This window comes from Habropoda laboriosa, unplaced genomic scaffold (genome assembly GCF_001263275.1).
Source record: "Habropoda laboriosa isolate 0110345459 unplaced genomic scaffold, ASM126327v1 scaffold46, whole genome shotgun sequence".
Classification (NCBI taxonomy): Eukaryota; Metazoa; Arthropoda; class Insecta; order Hymenoptera; family Apidae; genus Habropoda; species Habropoda laboriosa.
In genome coordinates, this window is record NW_017100145.1 from 480,933 (window position 1) to 503,104 (window position 22,172).

The 22,172-nt window shown below is 42.3% G+C and overlaps 1 protein-coding gene across 1 annotated transcript; it reads left to right on the top strand.

Moving 5' to 3' along the window:
- The first annotated feature begins 5,766 nt into the window (after positions 1-5,766).
- On the top strand, positions 5,767-21,917 carry LOC108574219. Its single transcript, XM_017936757.1, is given in 4 exon segments — positions 5,767-5,787; positions 19,797-19,975; positions 21,789-21,853; positions 21,856-21,917. Coding segments are annotated over 4 exon segments (327 nt in total).
- The last annotated feature ends 255 nt before the right edge of the window (positions 21,918-22,172 follow it).

The window sequence follows — 22,172 nt, forward strand, 5'->3', positions numbered from 1 at the left end:
TATTTAACGACGCTCGACCCGCGCGTTTATGCTCCCAATAAAATTGTCGATCGCGTGATTGAACCGGAGCTGTTAACTTCCACTGTGCGGGGAACTCTTATGCTGGATATAACGAAGATACACGTACCGCGGACACGTAATTTACCCCGTGGACAAATTTTCCTCTATTATCGCGACAGGTGTAATTGGTAAATTCGAAGGATCGAAGAAACGCGAATCCGCCGGGGAATATTTATCGTACGATTCGATTGGAAGTAACAGACGAAGAGTCACCCAGTATATTAGAGACTAACTATACCTGAATCCAGCAGAGCGTGACTTTTCACGTGTAGTCGTGCCGGAGTGGGGCATGATCGTAGCCCAACGTAGAGTAAGATAGACTTTGATAGAATTTACACGGTGGCTTCGAACAGCCGAGAACCACCGCGATGCAAAGACCGCGATGGACACGGATTGCGACAGGCAATTCTTCATTTTATTTCCTACCATCGACAGAGTGTCCTTCCTTCGCCTCGGATCGTTTATCCGGACACTCCTCGATTTTCTATCTTTCTCGTTTGTTTTTTCGGCGCACGTTGTTATTATTCAATGTGGAAAAAGGACTGGACGTTAAATGTTCCCCCGAAAGAGATAAGACATACCGCCATGATTCTATTCGCGCGTTTCATGAAATTATTAGTATAGCAATTACAGGAGGTAAGTACTACCTGCGTCGTAACCTTATTTAACGCACGATCTCGGAATGATAAATGCTTCTCGCGATTTGTTAATAATTGAAATTACCCTTTCGAGGGGTAGTAAAAATTGAAAAATTTGAAAGTTACCTAACTTTCAGTTTAACGATGTGAAAGTTAAATCACTCGTTTAGGATTATTTTGAACTAACTCTCGATAAAAGTTTACGAAGTTGCCGGACGAAGGTGCATTTCTCGAAACGGCGCCAATTATACTTCCGTACCTTTCATATTTCACCGATAAAGGTATCACATAGATAAGCGTACTTTTACGTTCTCCAGGTGTACATAACTCTTTAAACCAATCTGCAGTTATCCCACATAAAACGTAGCGTGAAATGATCGTAAAGGTCAATGACACTTTTCAGAGGCCCCCTTGGTGAACGGAACCAGCTGGATTTGCGGTACTCTTTTAATTAACGCTCGCATAGTTGCCGATCAGACGCCCGGCCAGGATTACAGTTTCGACGATTTCCCCGCTCGTTTTTTCGGTGGTATTTCCTCGTTTCGAAACGGCGCGGCGTTCCTTCTTCCCTCGCAGGATTACCATGACCATCGCGGCGCAACTGGTCTATGCGCACGGAGAAATGCAGCTGATGCGCACCGCTGAATCCCGAGGTCAGCGACTCGTCGACGGAGTTAGTGGAGCGCTTAGGCTCGCTCCAGGGATTTTATGAATTGGTGCATGGTCTGAGAGCAGCGTGGCACAGAGTGGTGGAAGGAGGAAGCACCGAGGAAGAGTAGAGAGACGATGGGCGAGAATTAGAAGCAGAAAGAGTCCTTCTTCTCCTTCTTTTTCTCCTATCGTTATTTAAACCTTCGAGCAGAGCAGATTAAAAATTGTTACGACAAGCGGCGTAAAATAGAAAGGTTATAATATGAAAAGTAGCTGATACCACTTAACAACCAGAGAACATGCTCGTTTCCTTTTTACGCTCTCTCAAATCCTACTCGTATCGAGAATTATAATATTCGACGTGCCACTATGTCGAGTGTAGTTAGCTACGTTTCAACAAGGAAGAAGCGAAAGAACGTTTCTCTCGGAGTTTTAAACCCCTTTCCGATTACCCCTGTCACTTGAGCATCGTCTGTCTTTTTCACACTTCCTCCCCTTCGTTTCTCCTTTGATCCAATAACCCGTTGGTCCCTACTGTTCACATTTTATCTCCCCGGGTTCTCTGTGTGTTCTAGCCTCTCTCTCTCGTCATCGGTGGCAACATGTAGCGCCATGATTGTCTCCACCGTGTGCTATTCTTCGTTCCTACTCTTCTCTGTGTCCTCCTTGCTTCATGGTGTTCCGCTCACGAGCCACGGCAGTACGCAGGTGCATTAACCGGACATTCAGCACCGTAACGCTGGCCTTAGAGACGAGAAGAGATATAGAGAGAAGAGAGGTACGGCGAAGAAGAAGAAGAGGACGAAGAAGAAGAAGAAGAAGCGGCAAAGTAGGATAGGAAACGGTGTGTATGGTTGGTTGAAAAGAGACGCGGAAAGTGTACAAGAAAGCGAATAGGTAGAGGGAGAGAAGGAGGAGGAGGAGGAGGCACCTAAGTACCTAGAGTTTGCTGCTAGAGCAGATGGCGGCTGGGATTCGAATTCCTCCGTCGCCCCGTTCTAAACCGCGAGGCTTAAACCTTAAAGCTGCCCTCGAGAGCGAGGCGATGCAGCTTATTCGCGTTGGAATGTCTCTTCTGCTTTCGAGACTCCGGAGGCCGGCGTCGCGTTCGTACACTCCGACAGTTCTGACTATACTCCCTGGCTATACGGTTACATTGAAAATCCTCCTCGCGGACGCATTACGCTCGATCGTGCAGCTGACCTAACCATCCGCGAATCCCCCCTCGCCCCTTTCAAATCCTCATTTGTCTTGCTTTACACGAGGAAGAACATCCTCCGCGACAATGTAGAGTGTCGACGACGCTATTAAAGACCGCTGGAAATTGCAACGTGTACGTTCGAATAAATTGCGAATCTGTTCAGCAGCTGTACTTGCTGATTCACAGGCACCCGTGGCAATTAAACGTCGCCGTTCAATTCTCTCGTCCCGTGGAAACGTCGCGTTATTGTTAAGACGAGACCAAGGACGTTAGCTCACACGAACCTCTTCGAGAGCCGCTGTTATCTCCGGTTGGAAACTCGAGATCTCGCGATACGCGGGTACATTAATCCGCGACAGTTTGGAGCTGCACCAAAACGGTACCGGCGATACGTCACCCCCTTTTTGCTCGGAAGAACCGTCGGAACACTGGCGACCGGCCAAACGCCCGTGGAAACTCGCCCACCGAGACGCGGATGGAAAAGCGAAACCTTTCGGTCTTGTTTGCATTTTCGACAGGTGCTCTCCTTCTGGGCGATTCGACGCGTGGTAAGGATCGATCACACCCAGAGGCTGTATGGCCGAAATGTGACAACGCAGAAGTGGAGGACGACGAAGATGGAAGAACGTCGAGGTTACAAATATAAACCCGAGGGGAATTCGAGACGCGATATTACGTCTGGCCGAGTCTCCTTCTGCCCTATAGTCTCCTCCGTCGTCGTCGTCGTCGTCCGTGCGAGAGTCTCGAGACTGCCCCGTAGTCGCTTTTCACGAGAAACTGGTTTTCATCGCGCCACCGTGGTGATCCCGGTATCGCGAGAGCCCCGTGTTCTCGAGACTTGGTCGCTGTACTCACGGGAGTCGGGTAATGCGGCTTTAATGCTCGAAGATGCAACACGAGACGCGTCCTTCCTACCGACTTTAAACGAATTCGATCAGAGAGGAGCATTCTCTGTCGCTACCTGCAATCTTATCATTCTTACGTTTTCTCCAAATTAACTTGTACGAGTGGATGTTACACGGAGCGTATAGACCGTCTAGGCAAACTACGGAGTAAGGTGTGTCTTGTACTTTGCTTAGGTAATGTGTACACCGACGATTGGTGTACAGGTGAAGTACTAGCTGAGTTTGCGACACTTCGATCACTATCTACCGTCGTTCGTTGTGCAATGGCAATGGCTCATCTGCGATAAGCACCGTTTCTTGAGATCAAGTCGAAAGTAGTAGTTCCTCGTGCTTACAGTATGTAAATTAGATTTTATTTCTACGATTTAGATTTTTTTATAACTTTCTCTCCATTATTTATTACTCATCCGGAGGAATTAAAGAACATCGCTCAGGCCTGTGTGTACATTGCCCGGACTTTATACCGTGCAGATAACACATAGACGCCGAGTATCAATCGTTATCTCTCTTAACCCTTTCACGTTCAATTCGATACGAAGAAATTCGAAGCGAACGAAGACTGTCACCGTGTACACTTCGGAGTAAGGAAACTACGAGGCAAGTGACACTTGCGCGACGAGGCCAAAAGGGGTTAACCTGAATTTGAGCAACGAGAGACGTTCGTCGAACAATGTGACCAAGAAGGAAGAGAAACGGCTGGCACAGGCGTGAGTTATCTTCGCGAGTTCACGTCATCTGATTCGTCGGCCTATAATCGTTACGTACGAAAAACTGGTTTCCCAGAGGTTCTGACTGCCGCTTTATCTAACGACTATCTTTTTTATCTGATTATTCCGCGGCCCCGAAAACCGTCCGTCCGGGCATTCCCGTTTCCTCGTTGTACGTACGCGACGAGAAGAGGAGAAAAAAAGGTCGAGAGGAGGCTCTCGCGAGCCCACCTCGCTGGTGCATCTTTTAACGGCGTCAGATAAGAATCCATTCGCTTGACACCCAGCCTCCTTCGGTCTTCCCAACGGTCTCTCTCTCTGATTGAGTGCACCACGTAGAGAAAAGAACGCAACGCTTAACAACGAGTGCATCTTTTCTCTCCGCGCCGTTTTAATTTAGGGCTGCTAGTTGTCCAGACGTGGTTCGTGCGTGCCGTAATCTGTAAATAATATCAGTTTCTCACCGTGAAACTCCTCTTCTGGTTCATTTCTTCTTCGTTCCGTTAGTTGGATCCGAGTTGTTGGCAGAGTAACCATGGATTGCTGTAATTCCTTTATGACCTTAAAGCGATACGTTCTGAATTCTAAACGCGACGTGTGTATGCGCGCCTCCTGTTCCATCGAAACGAAACGAACGAATCCGCTGGCACATTATACTTTTCACGGAATATTTTTTTCTTTTTTTCTTTGTGTTGGAAGCGACCACGTACGTGACGGCCACGTTTACAGCATACCCCTCTGGGAATAACATTTCCGCCGCATTACAAATTCCTCTTTGTCGACTCTACGGGCTGACGGAAGTCGACTATCGTGCTGGTTCTCGACCCTGACCCAACGATCGTACTCCTCAAATCCCTGGACGGATATACCTACCATTTACCTGTACACTTTCCCTTGCTGTCTGGGACCAGTGTTGAATATTCCGAAATCGGACAAATTTTCGGGATCTTTGTGGGAGTAATTAGTCTGTGATTGAAGGCGATGGAGTATTCTTTCGTGCGGTCTGTTCGCTGGGAATTTAACACGGTCGATACTTCTTTCTATTCAGGTTTTTGGGAAATTTTCAAGTAAACGAGTAGAGAATATTAGCCCACGCTGAACTAATTAAAAAACTATCGACATCCTTCTAACGTAAACGAAACCCGCGACTCTTTGCAAACAGTCCCAAATTTTCATGAATTTCCCAAAATTTTGAGAAATATTCCATTTCACTTTTTCGGGAAAATTTCAGATTAACGATTGCAGAATATTACTCGTTACACCAATCCCCGTCTACCATTAACGAAACCCGAGACCCTTCGCAAATAGTCCAGAAACGCGATCCCCCGATTGTTTCAACTAAAGTAGCATCTGAACGCGTCGCGGCTTGTTGTCCACGTATTTATAACCAGACACGTTTTCTTCGGCATAAACGCCGGCAAGTGTCTCCCGTATATACACGACGAACTGTCTACGGTTCACGAAGCGTCAACATCCTACCACGTTTATGATACATTCATAGGCCGAGTCGTCGATATTCGTCGATCACCATGGTAGTTCTTTGAAGGGAGAACCTGACTCAGCCGTGGCTTCTCGTAACAGGTGTTGGACGACGCGGAGGCACTATGTTTGACTCGCCTCAACAGGTAAGAGGCGCAGTGGCGACGTCGGCTCAACGAACCGTTTCGCAGGTGAAGCCCGCAGCTGCGAAACAAAGTCGAACAGAGAGAGGAAAAAGAAATCGCTTTATTTGACACGGTGTCCTTCCGTCAGCCTTTATTGGTGCCGATTCTGACGAATTGTTCCAGGCCAGTTTGTACACGATCAAACCGTTGTGTATTTTAACAGAGAAAGAGAGAGACCCACTTAGCCGTGTTTCAACGACAATTCTAATGGTAGGTAGAACCCCGAATAATTCTCTGATTCTGTAGCTACCAGGTACGCATCGTCGTTTGGACGATGGTCGTATACCGAAGAGTGTCTACCGGGGTTCCTTCTTACAAATTACGATGCCCACGGCTATGGCATATCTTAATCTTGTCAGTAAACCGGCTCTCTCTCTCTCTCTCTCTCTCGGCTGATACCTTCGATTGATGAGCTTCTAGTACTAGCAATACGTAGTAGCCGCACAGTCGGACCGCAACACGTATCTTACACCGCTTCTCGTCGTTACCAATCGAAGAAAATCCGCGGCGTGACTTGGAGATTCCACTCTTCGATACGTCCGGCCTCACCGGCGATTTTTCACAGGCAGAAGTACGAGGGAGTTGTTTTATCACGGAGGTATTTCTGCTGCTGGTTTTTAGGCTCGACGATTTTTCTGTGGGAAGATACTTCGGTTGCCCGAGACCTGAGAGAAATTGCAAATTTTCACCAAGTGGATTTTTAAAAGAAAATTTAAGAAGCGAAGGAGAAAAGGGTTAAGCAATCGAATGTGAACGATGTGAACGACCCGAAGAACAGAAAAATAAACAGGCACGGTAATAAATCTTCCCTCCTCCTCTTAATTCCACGCGAGACGACTCGTCGCCTCGTCAATTATCCACTATCACCGTGGGGCTGTTTGTTCGAAAATATTTGCGGCTAATAACTATCCACACATCGTAGAGGAGCATCGTGCCGCGATTTTTCCGCGCGTGCTTTCTATCCAGATAGGAGGAAAAGGTCAGCGCACCGTCGTTTGTTCGCCGGTAGAACACACATCGCGCGTGATGTGTGCCCGACGTAAGTGGAGCCCATGGTCGATGGGTACGACGGGCACGTTGGAGGTGCATAAACACACATAGAAGTGGAAATGCCAGGATTGGCAAGAGAGCTGCCGACCGAGTTCGCCGGAGACACGGCTGGCCGCCTGTGGCTTCGCTCTGCCGCTTTTCGTCTCTCTCCTTCTCTCTTCTCTGCGAAGCCTGTCCCCTCTATTCCCTCACGATTACCACCTTCCCTTTTTCAGATTCTACCGTGAACGTGTACGCTATACCACCACCGTAACCAGCAGCCAGCAGCAGCAGCAGCAGCGCAACCCTCCGTGGCCGAGGACATCGAGGAAAGAGAGCCGGTGGTGTGTCTTGGATGGTGCAGGTGCATGTCTACGGGGTGTCCTTGAAACGAACGAACAGGGGAAAGCGTAGAAAAATGGAACGTGAAAAAGAGCCTGACAAGCGTTGCCGCCTGTCGATGCATCCACGATGATTCGTCATATGGTCAGGTTGAGAAATGGGAGCTTGACTAGGCACTTCTCCGATAGTTTCTTACAGAATTCCGCGTGTCTGCGAGATGGTATTGTAGATATACCGTAGAACAGAAACTTCTTCGAATGCAGGAGAAAATTGAAATGTAATTTACTATGACCAGTACGGTGGAAAGCCTACCGGGTGAGCTGGAAGTAATAGAGCTGTCGTTTCGGGTATCTCAGGAAATTTTACAATTTTTTTACCATTTTTGTTGGTCGTAGGTTCTTCCTGAATAGAATTGTTATATTGGGCATCGAAGGAAAGTTTAAAATTGCGACTGTAAGCTTGCAAATACATGTCAACTTGCTCTTGAACTCAACAGTGATCGAGAATTCATCCCAGTGCGGCGTCCGGGTCTTTTTTGACCCAGCGCCTTTTTATTTTTTTAATAATTTTTGCTATCGTCGAGTTTGTGTTCCCCTAAGTTTACGTCGAAAGCTTATTGTCTAGGTTCACGTCCTGGTAAAAGAAACGGTTACACGTAAGGTGTCTCTCTGGGTCTTTTTTGACCCAAGAGCGCAGTGGGGTTAACAATCCTCTCTTGAAACTCAAGAATAGCGCAGAGAATTACAGAGTACACACTTTCATTGCCATTTCCATCTGACGGTACACTTTAAAAATTATAAACTAACACAGAACGAAACGAAATCGACTGCTCTATCACTTCTGTCTCACCTTGTGCTTGAAACACGCCGAGTGATCAGGTTAAAAGAATCGAAAATCTATCGCGAGAGAGGCGGCAAAAAGTGGCAGATCTGCTAGAATTTCTACTTTATCTCGGAACGGTGATCACTTGTAAGCTACGTATTAAGAGTAATGTAATAGTGGGTAATGCGTTAACGACGCAGCAAAGTGGTCTCAACTCGGGGTCTCTCGTTAGAGACCATCGTCGTAGTGGCAGATGAGTCCGTGACTAGGATTCGCGTGGTTCGTCCACAATTATGAAATTTCCAGCGATCCGTTAGATACGACGAGCATAAATCAAATGGCCGTTCGCGGCAGATGCAACTGCCGTGGCCCGTTATGCGTGCACCGCGGTCTTTTGATCGCGGTACGACGTTTTGTACCGAGCATCTGTCGTAAGGTCGTAAAACCGAGCTTCTAGCCGCTTCGGACTCTCTTGCGTTTCTTTGCGGTAGCTCGAGTTAGTGCAGAACGAAATCTCAATCCAGCTCCGATCTTATCGAGTCGTGTTACCTTTCCTCGAATTTTCAACACCTTTTGTATTCGTTTATCGAGATAATATGTAGGTAAATTTTTATGTTTCTTATGTTTTATGTTATTTTATTACCTGTGTGTAAATCATTTGACAATAAAAATCAAGCATTTTCACGGTAGTTTGAGTAAGTACCCTGTTTGGTCACGGGTGATTTGACTTTACTTACTAAACTTGCAATTTTTCAGAAAAAAACAGCTAAGTATTAAGTGAAAATTATTGTACATTGTGCAACGTATCTTACTTTATACGACTAGATGAAAATATTAAGTCTAATCTAGCAATCCAGGAATATCCAGTCTAATTCGTCCATTCGGGTCCTTTTTGACCCATGGCCTTCTTCATTTTTCAAATAATTTTTGTCAAGTTTGCGTTCCCTTAAGATTATATTCAAAATTTATTGTCTAGATTCATATGGCGTGCTGGTAAAAGAAAAACTGTCACATATAACATCTTTTGGTCTTTTTTGAACCAATACAGTGGAAGGGAAAATGCACGTGGGTTGAATTAATTTGGAAGGTGTAAAAAATTTGTTGAAATTCGCACGACATGGTAGAAGGGTGTATTTGTTTCTCGGGTGTTTTCGAGCCACCCAGTAGATGATTTAGCCGAGCTTCCGAGGTTAGTCCCGTAGCCACGACGGCAGGAGAATCGAGCACGAAGGAACGAACGAGCGAGGCTCACTCTTGCAGAGTGCCGCTGTTAGCGCATCGCACTATGACTAATTACGAGCTCAACTCACCCCACTGTCGGCCGATACGGCCCTATAAACGCCGCCACCACCGCGAGTCATTGTTCCTTTCCACGTCTCTGCGTGCTCCTTCGTCCCTGTTGTTCGCCTTCCCCGTTGCCTTTTTCCTCTCCTTGCTCCTCCTACTCAACCTCTTCTTCTTCTTCATCGTCTATATCTCTTCGACTGTAGCCACTCGGGGGTACCGAAGCGATTCGCGATAGCTCGTGCCTTGAACACGGCTTTGTCATGGCGTGCACATCACATACTCCTAAACAACACACGGAACAAGAATTTTCATGTATAATAATGGAAGGTGGATTTTATATTTCTCGTGTTTCTCCTTCTTCTCCTTTTTTTCCCTCGTCGTTCCAACTTGTTATTTTCTTCACGTGAAGAGTTCGATTGCTGCAATCGTTTTCCGGAATCTGAGGAACGGTGGGAGGAGGATTTTTCCATCGTTGAGTCTCTCCCTCGATTTCCTCTTCGTGGGTGAACCGAGGAAGGTGGAGCGAAGTAGAACGATGATTACTGGAGGAGGAAGCCTAAGAGAGGATTGAGAAAAAATATTGGAAGTATGTCGGGATTATTTGGACAATTATAGACGCGAAGGGTGGCACAAAGAGATATTGATATATATTTTGAAAAATTTTTCATTGGGAGACTTCCAAGCCTAGGTTTTCAATTTTTAAGTTTGCAAACCTTGGGAGATCTCCAAGCCTAATTTTTCCCAATTTTTCAATTTTTAAGTTTGCAAACTTTGGGAGATCTCCAAGCCTAATTTCTCCCAATTTTTCTATTTTTAAGGTGTCAAACTATCGCGAGGTCTCCAAGCCTAATTTTTCCCAATTTTTCAGTTTTTAAGTTGCCAAACTTTGCGAGATCTCCAAGCCTAATTTCTCCCAATTTTTCTATTTTTAAGGTGTCAAACTATCGCGAGGTCTCCAAGCCTAATTTTTCCCAATTTTTCAGTTTTTAAGTTGCCAAACTTTGCGAGATCTCCAAGCCTAATTTCTCCCAATTTTTTAATTTTTAAGTTTGCAAACTTTGGGAGATCTCCAAGCCTAATTTTTCCCAATTTTTCAATTTTTAAGTTTGCAAACTTTGGGAGATCTGCAAGCCTAATTTTTCCCAATTTTTCAGTTTTTAAGTTGCCAAACTTTGCGAGATCTCCAAGCCTAATTTTTCCCAATTTATCAAATTTTTAAGTTTGCAAACTATCGCGAGGTCTCCAAGCCTAATTTTTCCCAATTTTTCAATTTTTAAGTTGCCAAACTTTGCGAGATCTCCAAGCCTAATTTTTCCCAATTTTTTATTTTTAAGTTTGCAAACTGTGGGAGATCTCCAAGCCTAATTTTTCCCAATTTTTCAATTTTTAAGTTGCCAAACTGTGGGAGATCTCCAAGCCTAATTTTTCCCAATTTTTCAATTTTTAAGTTTGCAAACTATCGCGAGGTCTCCAAACCCAATTGTTCCCAATTTAAAACTTTTTTTTCTGCATATTGAAATAATTGCCAAACAGCTGTTCTAAATTGTTGACTTATGAGTTTCAAAAATTTGAACACCTTATTTAAACATGACTTTAAACTACAACTCTTCGACTCTTAACTTATCGAATGACCCTTCTATTATCAAAAACCTAATCCTTTCCTATTAAAAAAGAACTTTCATTTTACATGCACCTTCGAACTCGAAATTTCAAACAAGTGATCACAATAATTTGATCACCATCACACATAAAATCACCTCTAGCCTCCCGAGCCAGCATACAGGAATTTGATAGAATCCTCACCCGGAATCTCTTTTTCCAGCTTGATTATGGTCGACGAGGCGCGCGCGTTACACTGGCGTGATTATCGCGAGCATCGCCGCAATATTCCTCGGTTTGCGCCGATTTCCAATCTGCAATTGTAATTCGTTCCTCGGTAATCTTTCTTTTCTTCTCTCTCCTCTATCCACGCCGGTTTAACACCATTCGATTCAGTCCGATCTTCTACCTACGGTATACCGTTCCCGATGCAATTCACCAACCATAAGCGGAAAAGCTCCGGCTTGTAAACGGATTCTTCCGAGTGTAATCTGTAGCACGGGATCGAGGTGCCGGCGGTTTCTCGCCTCCGTAATTTAGGAGGAAACGATTTACTGTTTCCGGTAATGGGCACCAGCAAACCGTGTCCGCGGTGGAGTCACGCTTCGCGATGAAGAGAAGCGGACGATTAACAAAAAGCGCGTTTGTTAGAGAGCGTACGCCGCAAAGTACAACGGTCGCCTAATTTGGACGGTACCGTTACGACCCGCATATAACAGCCAGGACGAATAAAATGTCGGCGCGGAGAGAACGTTCTAATGACATATCGCGCTAAGTGCCTCGGTAATTGTCGCGTTCACGCTTCGACGTGTTACCGTTCCGATTCGGAAATTTCAACAAATCGAATCGAATCGAGATTGTACCGTCTATCCGGATCGCCTTCGAAATCAGCCCCGTTATACGAAATCGCCGTTGGAATTCGATTTTTCTAGAGAATCACCTTGTTTTTTTTTTTTAGATCGTTCAACGAATTTTGTTTCATCGACTGAATTAACTCGAAATGATAGAAGCTCCAGTTTGAGAAACAGGAAAAAGGAGGATGTGGCGGTAGGGAGATGATGTCAGTGACATTTTTGGCTACAAAGTCTTGCACAAGCATCGAAATTAACGTGATGCAAAATTCATGAGTTGTTTTCCCATAAATCCGTCAAGCAAACATCTCCCGACAAGTAGTTTTTTATTTTTTTCGTTCTTTGGGTTTGTCCTGGAAGCTTTTGAACGGAGATGCGAAATTTGATAACGAAGAAACTTTTTCTTTTTGCAATTCCTCGGGTTTAAGGTGTAGTAGTGAAAAAAAAAGGATGGTTGATAATTTTAGGTGGTTTACGATAGGAAGAGGTGTAAAATTCATATATTTTTTTTAATGGTTCTAGATGGTTCGCGCGAACTTATGGGTCGGTGGTATTGTATTCGAACGGCACTGTAGGTATCTTTCCAGGAATAGACGATTTTACGGTAGGAGGGCTCTGAGTGCGAACGACACGGAAGGTAGGAGAACATCCTGTGTCGTAGGACCCCCATTTACGCTCTGCTGGGTTTACTTCGTAACGCTGATTTCCTAAGTATCCTTCCTTTCCACGGTGTACTGACTTGCGTCGAAGAAGCGAGGGCGAAGGGAAACGGGGCACCTGAGAATGGAGATGCTCTTAATTAAAGTACTTTGATCGCCGGGTTGCGGCGAGAGAACGTGTTTTCTCACGTTTTCAGTCGCCCTTTTTTTTATCGACTGTTAATTCGAAGAGGACTATGACGGGCTGCCGAGGAATCTTAAAATAGAATTGCCTGCGTGATGAGAAAGAAGTTTTATTCATAGGGATATATTAAGAACGGTGTAATAATCGAAATTCTTCTTATATTCTTCGACTGTTTTTGTTCGTATTTGAAAAAGAATTATTGTACGATTGGATTTCGTAATTAGAAAATAAAAATAGTACGGCGAGTTTTATATTGTACGATAGAATACTTTAAATTATGATTTAAAGTGTTAATTTATCGTTTGTAACGAATAGAATATTGTTTAAAATTAACGGAAAATAGAATTCTATCGCTTAACGAGTTTTATAATTTCAAGTTAAAAAAGTTACTCACCGAGCTGTAGGAAATTCTTCGTCCATTCTCCTCTGATAATTTTATTCGTAATTCTGAATCACCCTATATTTACATCTGTCGGTACAGTAACTCAGCTCTCGGCTACCTGAATTATCGACGCATAAAAATTAACCAACTAAGCTTATTTGTTAAAAGTAATTGTTCCAGATAGACGACGCATTTTGCAACTGAACAATTTGCTTGTTTAAAATTTGCCGCGCAGATATTTGGACGATTTCCCATGATTCGTCGGTCGGTATTCTCGCGCAATTTGGCTGCGCGCGCAGCCCGCGCTTCAGTTCCTTTCGAAAGCCGGCGTGAATTGTGCGTGCGTGCGTGTGGTCGGCTTCAACGCGAATTTAAGTGTCTCAAATCGCGTCATTTCGCGTGATCTTGTGCGCGTTGCGTTCCCGGATAGTTCTCGAACATTTTTGTGATAAAATTTGGTGGTGCAAGTGTGTTTTGAAGTGACAGTAACAACTTTTCTGGACGTGGGACGCGGCTTGCTGGACATTACGCGCGTTCCAGCAAATGGCGGACGAGGGGAAGGCAATCTAACCGTTCGGCGACCGGTAAGTCGTACTTTTCCTGTTCCTCCAGCTCTCAATCGTGCCGCAGGATCGAAAATCCTACACGATAAGGGTGTCTGGTTGTATTGTCGAAATAATTTAACACGAATACGGTATAGATTACGCTATTTGCGCGTTAAACGAAAGAACGCCTATTCGTGGCGGGGGGAGGGGGGCATATTAGTGCTGCGTATCAATTTCATAGAATACATCGTTCTTGTGTATGTCAAATTCTTAGAATACGCTGTTGTGTATGTCTCCTTCTACTTCGTACTTGAGTTCCAAGAACGAGATTGTTTTCGTTTTGTGAAGAGCAAAAAAACCTTGCGTGCCTAGCGTTCGTCGAGGCACGAACATTCTTGAAGGAAAAAAAGAGGAATGTTTTTGCATCGAGTGTTAACTTCGACGACGGTCATTCCGTACCTCGACTGTGTTTGAAATTTCTGCGGGACGCGTTGTACACACAGGGAACGATATTTTCTTCTGTTCGTTCGTTGCTAGTGGTCGGTAACATAGGGAATTGAGTTTATTTTTCGTCGATGAGTGAGCTACGGAAGATAAATTATCTTCTCATGATACTAAAATCTTTTTTATCGATCCTTAGTAATTTATCATTTTTTTCTTCCAAGCGAAAATTAAACGTGGATTAAAAAATGATAATATCCATTCATGTTTCGTGAAAATTTATAGGTAAATCTTAAATTATCGATTCGCTCGTTTTATTTAAATCGTAAGAAACGTCTGCTAAAGTTTCTTCTCCTTCCCAAAGCGTTACCTTAGACCGCGATATAAATTACCGAATGAATTGCAAATCTAATTACTCTTGTAGAAAGTAATTAACGTGCTTAACGTGTAGAAGACTGCAAAAAGCAGAAGCTGTATCAGAATCGTAAAAGCTTTACGAGAGGATACACTGTTTTAATAAGCATGTCCTTTTTTCGCGTTCTTTATTCTTGCCAAGATAAGCTTGGGTAATCGTCAGGTATATACAGGGTGTCTCACTTATAACGATCCAAATTATTTCCTACTGAAGGTAAGAAAAAATGATTAACGGTAGTTTTTATGTTTCGAAGACGTGCAATTTGATGACGATAAAAGCAATTTGAAGATGATAAAAGTCATCCAAATTTCTTGCCATATTAATATCTGCTTTTTATGATATGTACTGCGTTGTGACCGACATGAACAGTTCAATGACCTTAAAATCACATTATGACCTCGAAATAATTTTTAAACAATGTGAAAATAATTAAAAAAAAAATGTCGATGATCTTAGAGATCTCCTTTTTGATCATAATCTATTTTAGCCGTGTTTCCTTATTTTTAATGGTAGCACAAATAATTTGGAGATTCGTTTGAAATCATGAAACTCACATTACGACCTTAAAATAATTTTAGAACAATGTGAAAATAATTAAAAAAAAATGTCGATGATCTTAGAGATCTCCTTTTTGATCATAATCTATTTTAGCCGTGTTTCCTTATTTTTAATGGTAGCACAAATAATTTGGAGATTCGTTTGAAATCATGAAAATCACATTACGACCTTAAAATAATTTTAGAACAATGTGAAAATAATTAAAAAAAAATGTCGATGATCTTAGAGATCTCCTTTTTGATCATAATCTATTTTAGCCGTGTTTCCTTATTTTTAATGGTAGCACAAATAATTTGGAGATTCGTTTGAAATCATGAAACTCACATTACGACCTTAAAATAATTTTAGAACAATGTGAAAGTAATTAAAAAAAAATGTCGATGACCTTAGAAAATTCTTTTACTCGTGTTTCTTCATTTTCAACGATACCGAAAGCAATGTAGAAGTAAATTACAAGCGAGACACCCAGTACATATCCCTCCGTATTGTACGCCTTAGTTACGAGTCGGACATTAACTCGCGAATGAAGTATTAAGAAATCCTATGACCCTTATTTCCTCGCCTCGCTGCAAACCCTCCCCGTCTGCCTTCTTCATCGACCAGTAAACGTTTCATTCCGCGAATCACAGTTTTTAACGCGTTCGTAAATTTCTAAAAGCTAACTGGCAAACGGCACACCGAGAATCGTTCTCCAGCTAGAATCTGCCTTCGTTAAGCGGAAGAGACATCGGAATAATAAAACGTCGATACTTAACATCCTCTGATCTCGCGTCTTCTCTCTAGTCACGCGGCGTCTTTAACCGGCTATCGTTATAAAACGGGGAGGGAACGCGAGTAGAATGGTAAAACGAGAAAGACGGCGTCTAGGTTGCTTAAACGATCTTTCCACCGAGGGAAACTTTGGCACCGTTTAAAACTCGAAACTTCTCCCCTCGCGCGATCCACGAGGTGTGCCGCGTAGATGTTCTCTCGACAGTGTCCAGGCGAATAAAATCAGCCGTGGATTTGCGCGAAGGCTAAGTTGAGCGTGAGTATTAAATATCGACGGTGAAAACTGTGAAGCGGTCGCCACTTGTGAACATTAATGCCGGTTAAATAATATTTCAGATAATTATGTCCGCAGCCGTGTGTACGCCTACTCGCCGGTGAAATTGAATTGCAAAATCCTGTTAGCCAGCGGTTGCCGGAAGATATAAGCGGCGGTCCGCTTTCTGTCTCGCGGATAGAGCGAAATTATTCGATCTGAATATGGTAATACGTTTGATGATTAGCCTGTGATAGCTTCTTCCGGGATACTATTAAGACGCGTTAGAGGAGATTTTAGCGGATTATTCGAGAGGTGTTGTAATTTGGATTTGTTTGGGTGGGGAGTGTGTTGGATTATTTCTAACAATACCCTATGGAAATAATCAAGTGAGGACAAAAATGTCTCCGGGTTATTTTAAACAAAGGCACTAGGACTTACACCAGATGCATCTGGTGTCCGTCTTGGAGTCACTCACTGCACAATGCTATACTATAATGTAAACAGTTTCTAGGTATAAGGGGACCTCAACTTTCTTTTGGGTGCACAGAAACAGTCCTTCAGAAGATTCAATAGAGTAAACACGTTTCCTCTGAGACCGTAAATAAATCGTATATTACAAAGTTAAAAGACTATTTCATTCCATAACCCATTTCCAATAGAGTGGAATGGCTTTGATTGATCTGGACCAAATTTTGGGAGTTGGGTACTGTTTGTGAAATTTGGATACTTCAGTCTCTTGGTTTTGTCTTTGTTGGAATTTTGGGCAAGTGTGCATTTGGATATGCGATTCTTTCATTTTCACATTTCTGCAAATATTGAAAATTTTTATGCTTTTCTGTTTTAAAGGATTTGAAGATTCCGAGTGGGTACCTAATGATATTAACACAGATATGTATCCACTACGAAATATTTGCAAATTGAGTGATTAATTAAAAATTCCATTATCCAATTCATTCGGAATATCAGTTTCCTCTGCTTCGAAACCGTATTCGCAACCTTTCGATTTCCTTCCAAGGAAACAGAACTTAATCTCAATAAGGGGTTAATATCTGCAAGTACTCAATTTATTAACTCACATAATATCCTCTAAAAAATATTTTTCGCAATCAAGAAATTAATTAAAAATTTCTCTTTCCAATTTATTATCTACATCGAAACCCTATTTGCAACCCTTCGATTTCTTTAAAAAAAAACAGAACTTAATTTCAGTGAAGGGTTAGCACTTCCAAGCACCCAATATCAACGCTACGAAATATTTTTCGCAAACCAAGGAATTAAACAAAAATTTCTCTTTCCAATTCATTCTCTACATCGAAACCCTATTTGCAACCCTTCGATTTCTTAAAAAAAAAACAGAACTTAATCTCAGTGAAGGGTTAGCACTTCCAAGCACCCAATATCAACGCTACGAAATACTTTTCGCAAACCAAGGAATTAAACAAAAATTTCTCTTTCCAATTCATTCTCTACATCGAAACCCTATTTGCAACCCTTCGATTTCTTTAAAAAAAAACAGAACTTAATTTCAGTGAAGGGTTAGCACTTGCAAGCACCCAATATCAACGCTACGAAATACTTTTCGCAATCAAGAAATTAATTAAAAATTTCTCTTTCCAATTCATTCTCTACATCGAAACCCTATTTGCAACCCTTCGATTTCTTAAAAAAAAAACAGAACTTAATCTCAGTAAAGGGTTAGCACTTCCAAGCACCCAATATCAATGCTACGAAATATTTTTCGCAAACCAAGAAATTAAATAAAAATTCCATTTTCCAATTCATTCGTTACATCAATCTTCAATTTCATGAATCTCATTAAAGGGTTATTCTTATAAGCACTCAATATTAACCCATATAATGTCCTCTAAAAAAATATTTTTCGCAATCAAGAAATTAATTAAAAATTTCTCTTTCCAATTTATTATCTACATCGAAACCCTATTTGCAACCCTCCGATTTCTTTAAAAAAGAAACAGAACTTAAGCTCAGTAAAGGGTTAGCACTTGCAAGCACCCAATATCAACGCTACGAAATACTTTTCGCAATCAAGAAATTAATTAAAAATTTCTCTTTCCAATTTATTATCTACATCGAAACCCTATTTGCAACCCTTCGATTTCTTTAAAAAAAAACAGAACTTAATTTCAGTGAAGGGTTAGCACTTGCAAGCACCCAATATCAACGCTACGAAATACTTTTCGCAAACCAAGGAATTAAACAAAAATTTCTCTTTCCAATTCATTCTCTACATCGAAACCCTATTTGCAACCCTTCGATTTCTTAAAAAAAAAACAGAACTTAATCTCAGTAAAGGGTTAGCACTTCCAAGCACCCAATATCAATGCTACGAAATATTTTTCGCAAACCAAGAAATTAAATAAAAATTCCATTTTCCAATTCATTCGTTACATCAATCTTCAATTTCATGAATCTCATTAAAGGGTTATTCTTATAAGCACTCAATATTAACCCATATAATGTCCTCTAAAAAAATATTTTTCGCAATCAAGAAATTAATTAAAAATTTCTCTTTCCAATTTATTATCTACATCGAAACCCTATTTGCAACCCTCCGATTTCTTTAAAAAAGAAACAGAACTTAAGCTCAGTAAACCAGCCATCAATAGCAACATCCAGGCAGAGTAATCGAGCTGGTGAATAAATAAACTGGCTCCTCGTGCTCATGTGTTCTTTCCAAGTCTTCCCGCCTGTGTTTCTCCATTCGAGTGTCTCTCCCTCCCTCTCTCTCTCTCTACTCGCGGGTCTGATTCGAGTTAGCCACACGCCGAGCAAATCAATCACGTCGCACGCACTCGGCACACATGCCGTTAATGTGCACGCGGGACCACCAGCTCCCGACTTGAGGAGAGAGAGGGAGAGAGAGAGGGAGAGAGAAGGGCCCAAGGATTAGGGTGAGTTTCCGTTTCGAGGATAATTACTCGCCGCTCGTCTCTGATCTCTGGCGGCTGGTTACGATAGCGGCCTCTAAATAGGGAATCGCTTCTCCAGCCGCTAATCAAGAGTGACGAGAGTAGACGTTCGTGAAGCGAACGGATTCATTGGATCGTTACTTCCGATGTGACTATCCGCTTCGATCCTCGAATTAGGCGTCTATAATTAGCGGACAACCCTTTACTTCGCGCCAGTCCGGACTGCCGGTTCGCCGTCTTGATTGTCAATGAAGCGGTATTTTTAGAGAGACGCTGGTATTTATCGCGGTGATTTGCAAACGCGGAGGAATTCTCGGTTCCAAGAGATAGACTGTCTTTTGATGAAATTTTTATTCAAATTTAGTTTGAAATCTTGTTAAAATTAATTCCTGGAATTTAATTAAAATTGAGTTCAATCTCTTATCGAAGTAAACTGGGATTTTTGAAAATCGCGCCAAGCTTCCGTGACGAAATAAATTTGGGAATTACCGATCTATAAGATGTGATTTTCAAGCGATAACCTCTTTCGCTGTATTTCCGGCAATTCGAAAATTCCAGTTTCCCCAAATTTTTCAAGCCAGAAATTTCCATTTGTACGTTTCGAGAACGGTTCAAGAACTTCCCAGACGACCGAATGGTTTGCTTGATCCTGGAACGCTCGGGGAGAGTTAAGGCAGCCTCGAAGATGAAATATTTCGTGTGAATCGTTGTCGTTGGAGACATCTCTGAGACGGAAGCAATTTTCCGAGGCCATCAGGCGTAACGCTAACACTTCTCGCGGTGGATCTAAAGGATTTTTTTTCTTCCGGAGGATTCGTAGCATGAAATAAGGTTCGGGCTGTTTCGCCTGGCTCTCTCGGAGGTGGTTGGTTTAATTGTACGCCGGGTTGTAGAGATAGAGAACGGGAGTTCGATTAAGCGGGCTCGATTTTATGGTTCCTCGATTATTCCAACTGCTATTAGTCGGGATCTTCATTAGCCGATGTATCAGGGATGTGCGAGCTGTGCCGGAATTGCCGCGGAGTTCGTTAATTAATTCGTTAGCGGGGTTCGTTAAGGGAATGAACTCGGTTTTAATGTAAAGTACGGTCACGTGTAATGTTTTCTTATTTCTACGTGGTAGACTATTTAAGGATTTTAAGATATCGTTCGCAGTTTGATCGCTTCGCGGAGAGGAATAATTCGTTAGGATTCTCGGTTCGAGAAATCATTATGGTAATAAACTTTGCTGGTATTTCCATGAATGATTATCTACGTTTTGTTTTTATCGTTTTCTTTTGGGTATTTCAATTTTGGTTTCATATTGAAAAGAACATTTTTACATCTATCTTGAAGAGAATGAACACTTGGAGAAATCAGGGCTGAAAGAAAAGAATATCGTTACTTCTTTTCTTCTATTAATTTTTGGTACGTTTGAAAATTTTCATGGAGCAAGGTAAAGTACAAAATTGTCGAGGAATAGAAAATTACTCCTTCTCTTTTAATTTTCAAATATAATTCTACATAAAGACAAATCCAAGAGAATTCACCTTTATTCAAAAATTTCCCAATTTTGAACTTAGTTTCTGTTGGATTATTAGGAGAAATGAGTGTGTGTCTGTGTAATATTAACAGCAGAAATGATCAACATACTGAGACAGATTAATATAAATTGTTGCGTCGTGGACATTGATCAGATGTTATGACCAGGAGTCTGGCGCAGGTTGTTGATAGTTCTCGCTGGTTCGAGGTGGAATGAAACTTGGTTGTTGGGTTAGAATCTATCTTCAAATTAATAATCTTCTGTTAGGAAATACGTCGGGCTGAAATTTCACACAGACGTCAGTTCCATCCTTACTAACGTCTAGAAATTATAAAAAGTCCAACAGCAAAAATCCTTACCACCAAGTTGGGGTTCAAGCATGGTCGGGCGTCCTCACTCATTCTCCGGCTTGTTCTTCGGTTGGTGGTTTCGATAGAAAGTAGAAACCTGGTCTGATAAGGGTATAAGCTAATAAGCTGAGGCACCCTGAGTCCTTCTAAGGACGACCCGCACTAGTTGTTAGGAAATACACTCAGTCAGCGTGATTCTTAACACGACTTCGTTTACTTGTTTTATAAATATCTCAGTAATTATTCATTTTAAGTCCCACTTTGTGTAACACCTTTTCACGCAAAATTTGATGATTTATCCGAATTCGAAAAAAAATATTAGACATTCCATTTAAAAACTGAAGGTGACCCTAATATCTAAATGAAAGAGTAAGGTAATAAAAAACAGATTAGAGCACTGTATGTCCCCCTAGATACCATGCAACTTTTGTTTGAAACATTTTTTCGTCCAACGAATGCCTTACGAGTTATTTGAGGTCGTCATGTTAGGAGACTCACCTTGTATATATAGAAATACATAGTAACCATCTGTTTAGTATGGGTGACGCTGATACGTTTTTTTTTTCTTAGCGTCTTGTTGATGCTTTTGTTTTGATTGATTGCGTAGCGACGTGCCTTCCTCGCGTATCAAAATAAAGAAGATTGATAAATAAAATAATATCTTTTAATTCATTACCATAATTCTAATAGTTTCCATTTCCACGAAAGGCACCTTAAGCAAAAGTGTCCAAAAAGCTTCCAAACATTCCAAAATGTTCAATTTTCAAACACAACTACACACTCGATTCAGTTTCACTAAAAAATTTGCCAATTTTCAAATTTTCACTTCCACGCGAAGGCGCCTTTTAAGCAAAACTGCCCAGAACCTTGGAAATCTCGAGGGCTGCGAAGCAATTTTCCAGCATTGTCGGCTGTGAACGTTAACGTTTCTCGCTCGCGTACTCTTGGTTTTTTTTTCCTCCTCGTCGCCGCTGCACGGCGACAATCGAGCGTATCGATTCCCTCGCCCGGTTGGATAGCGCGCGCCAGGTGGTTGGCGAGGAAATCGCACGGCGGAATAGGAACTTGACGAGTGCAAGTGTGAGCGCACTTGCGCGAGTAATTATCGAGCGACGCATACAGAGCGTGCCCGGTCTCTGGAGGATTAATTAACTCGTTCTGCTCGCTGGACACCGGCTCGTTATGTGCATCGACGGGCCACGCTTCGACGGTGTTTCACGCGATTCGTCTCTAAGCGCGAACACGCGATCGCCTTACGCACTTTCCGCGTCCAACTTGCGCCATTTTCTCGCTTGCAGCTTAGCTCTCTAGCTTTGCCAGTTGTTCATTTCTTTTTTATTCGTGGCGACGTCGTTTGGATTTCTTATTCGTTTTTTAAATATTGGAAATATTGCTAACTTTCG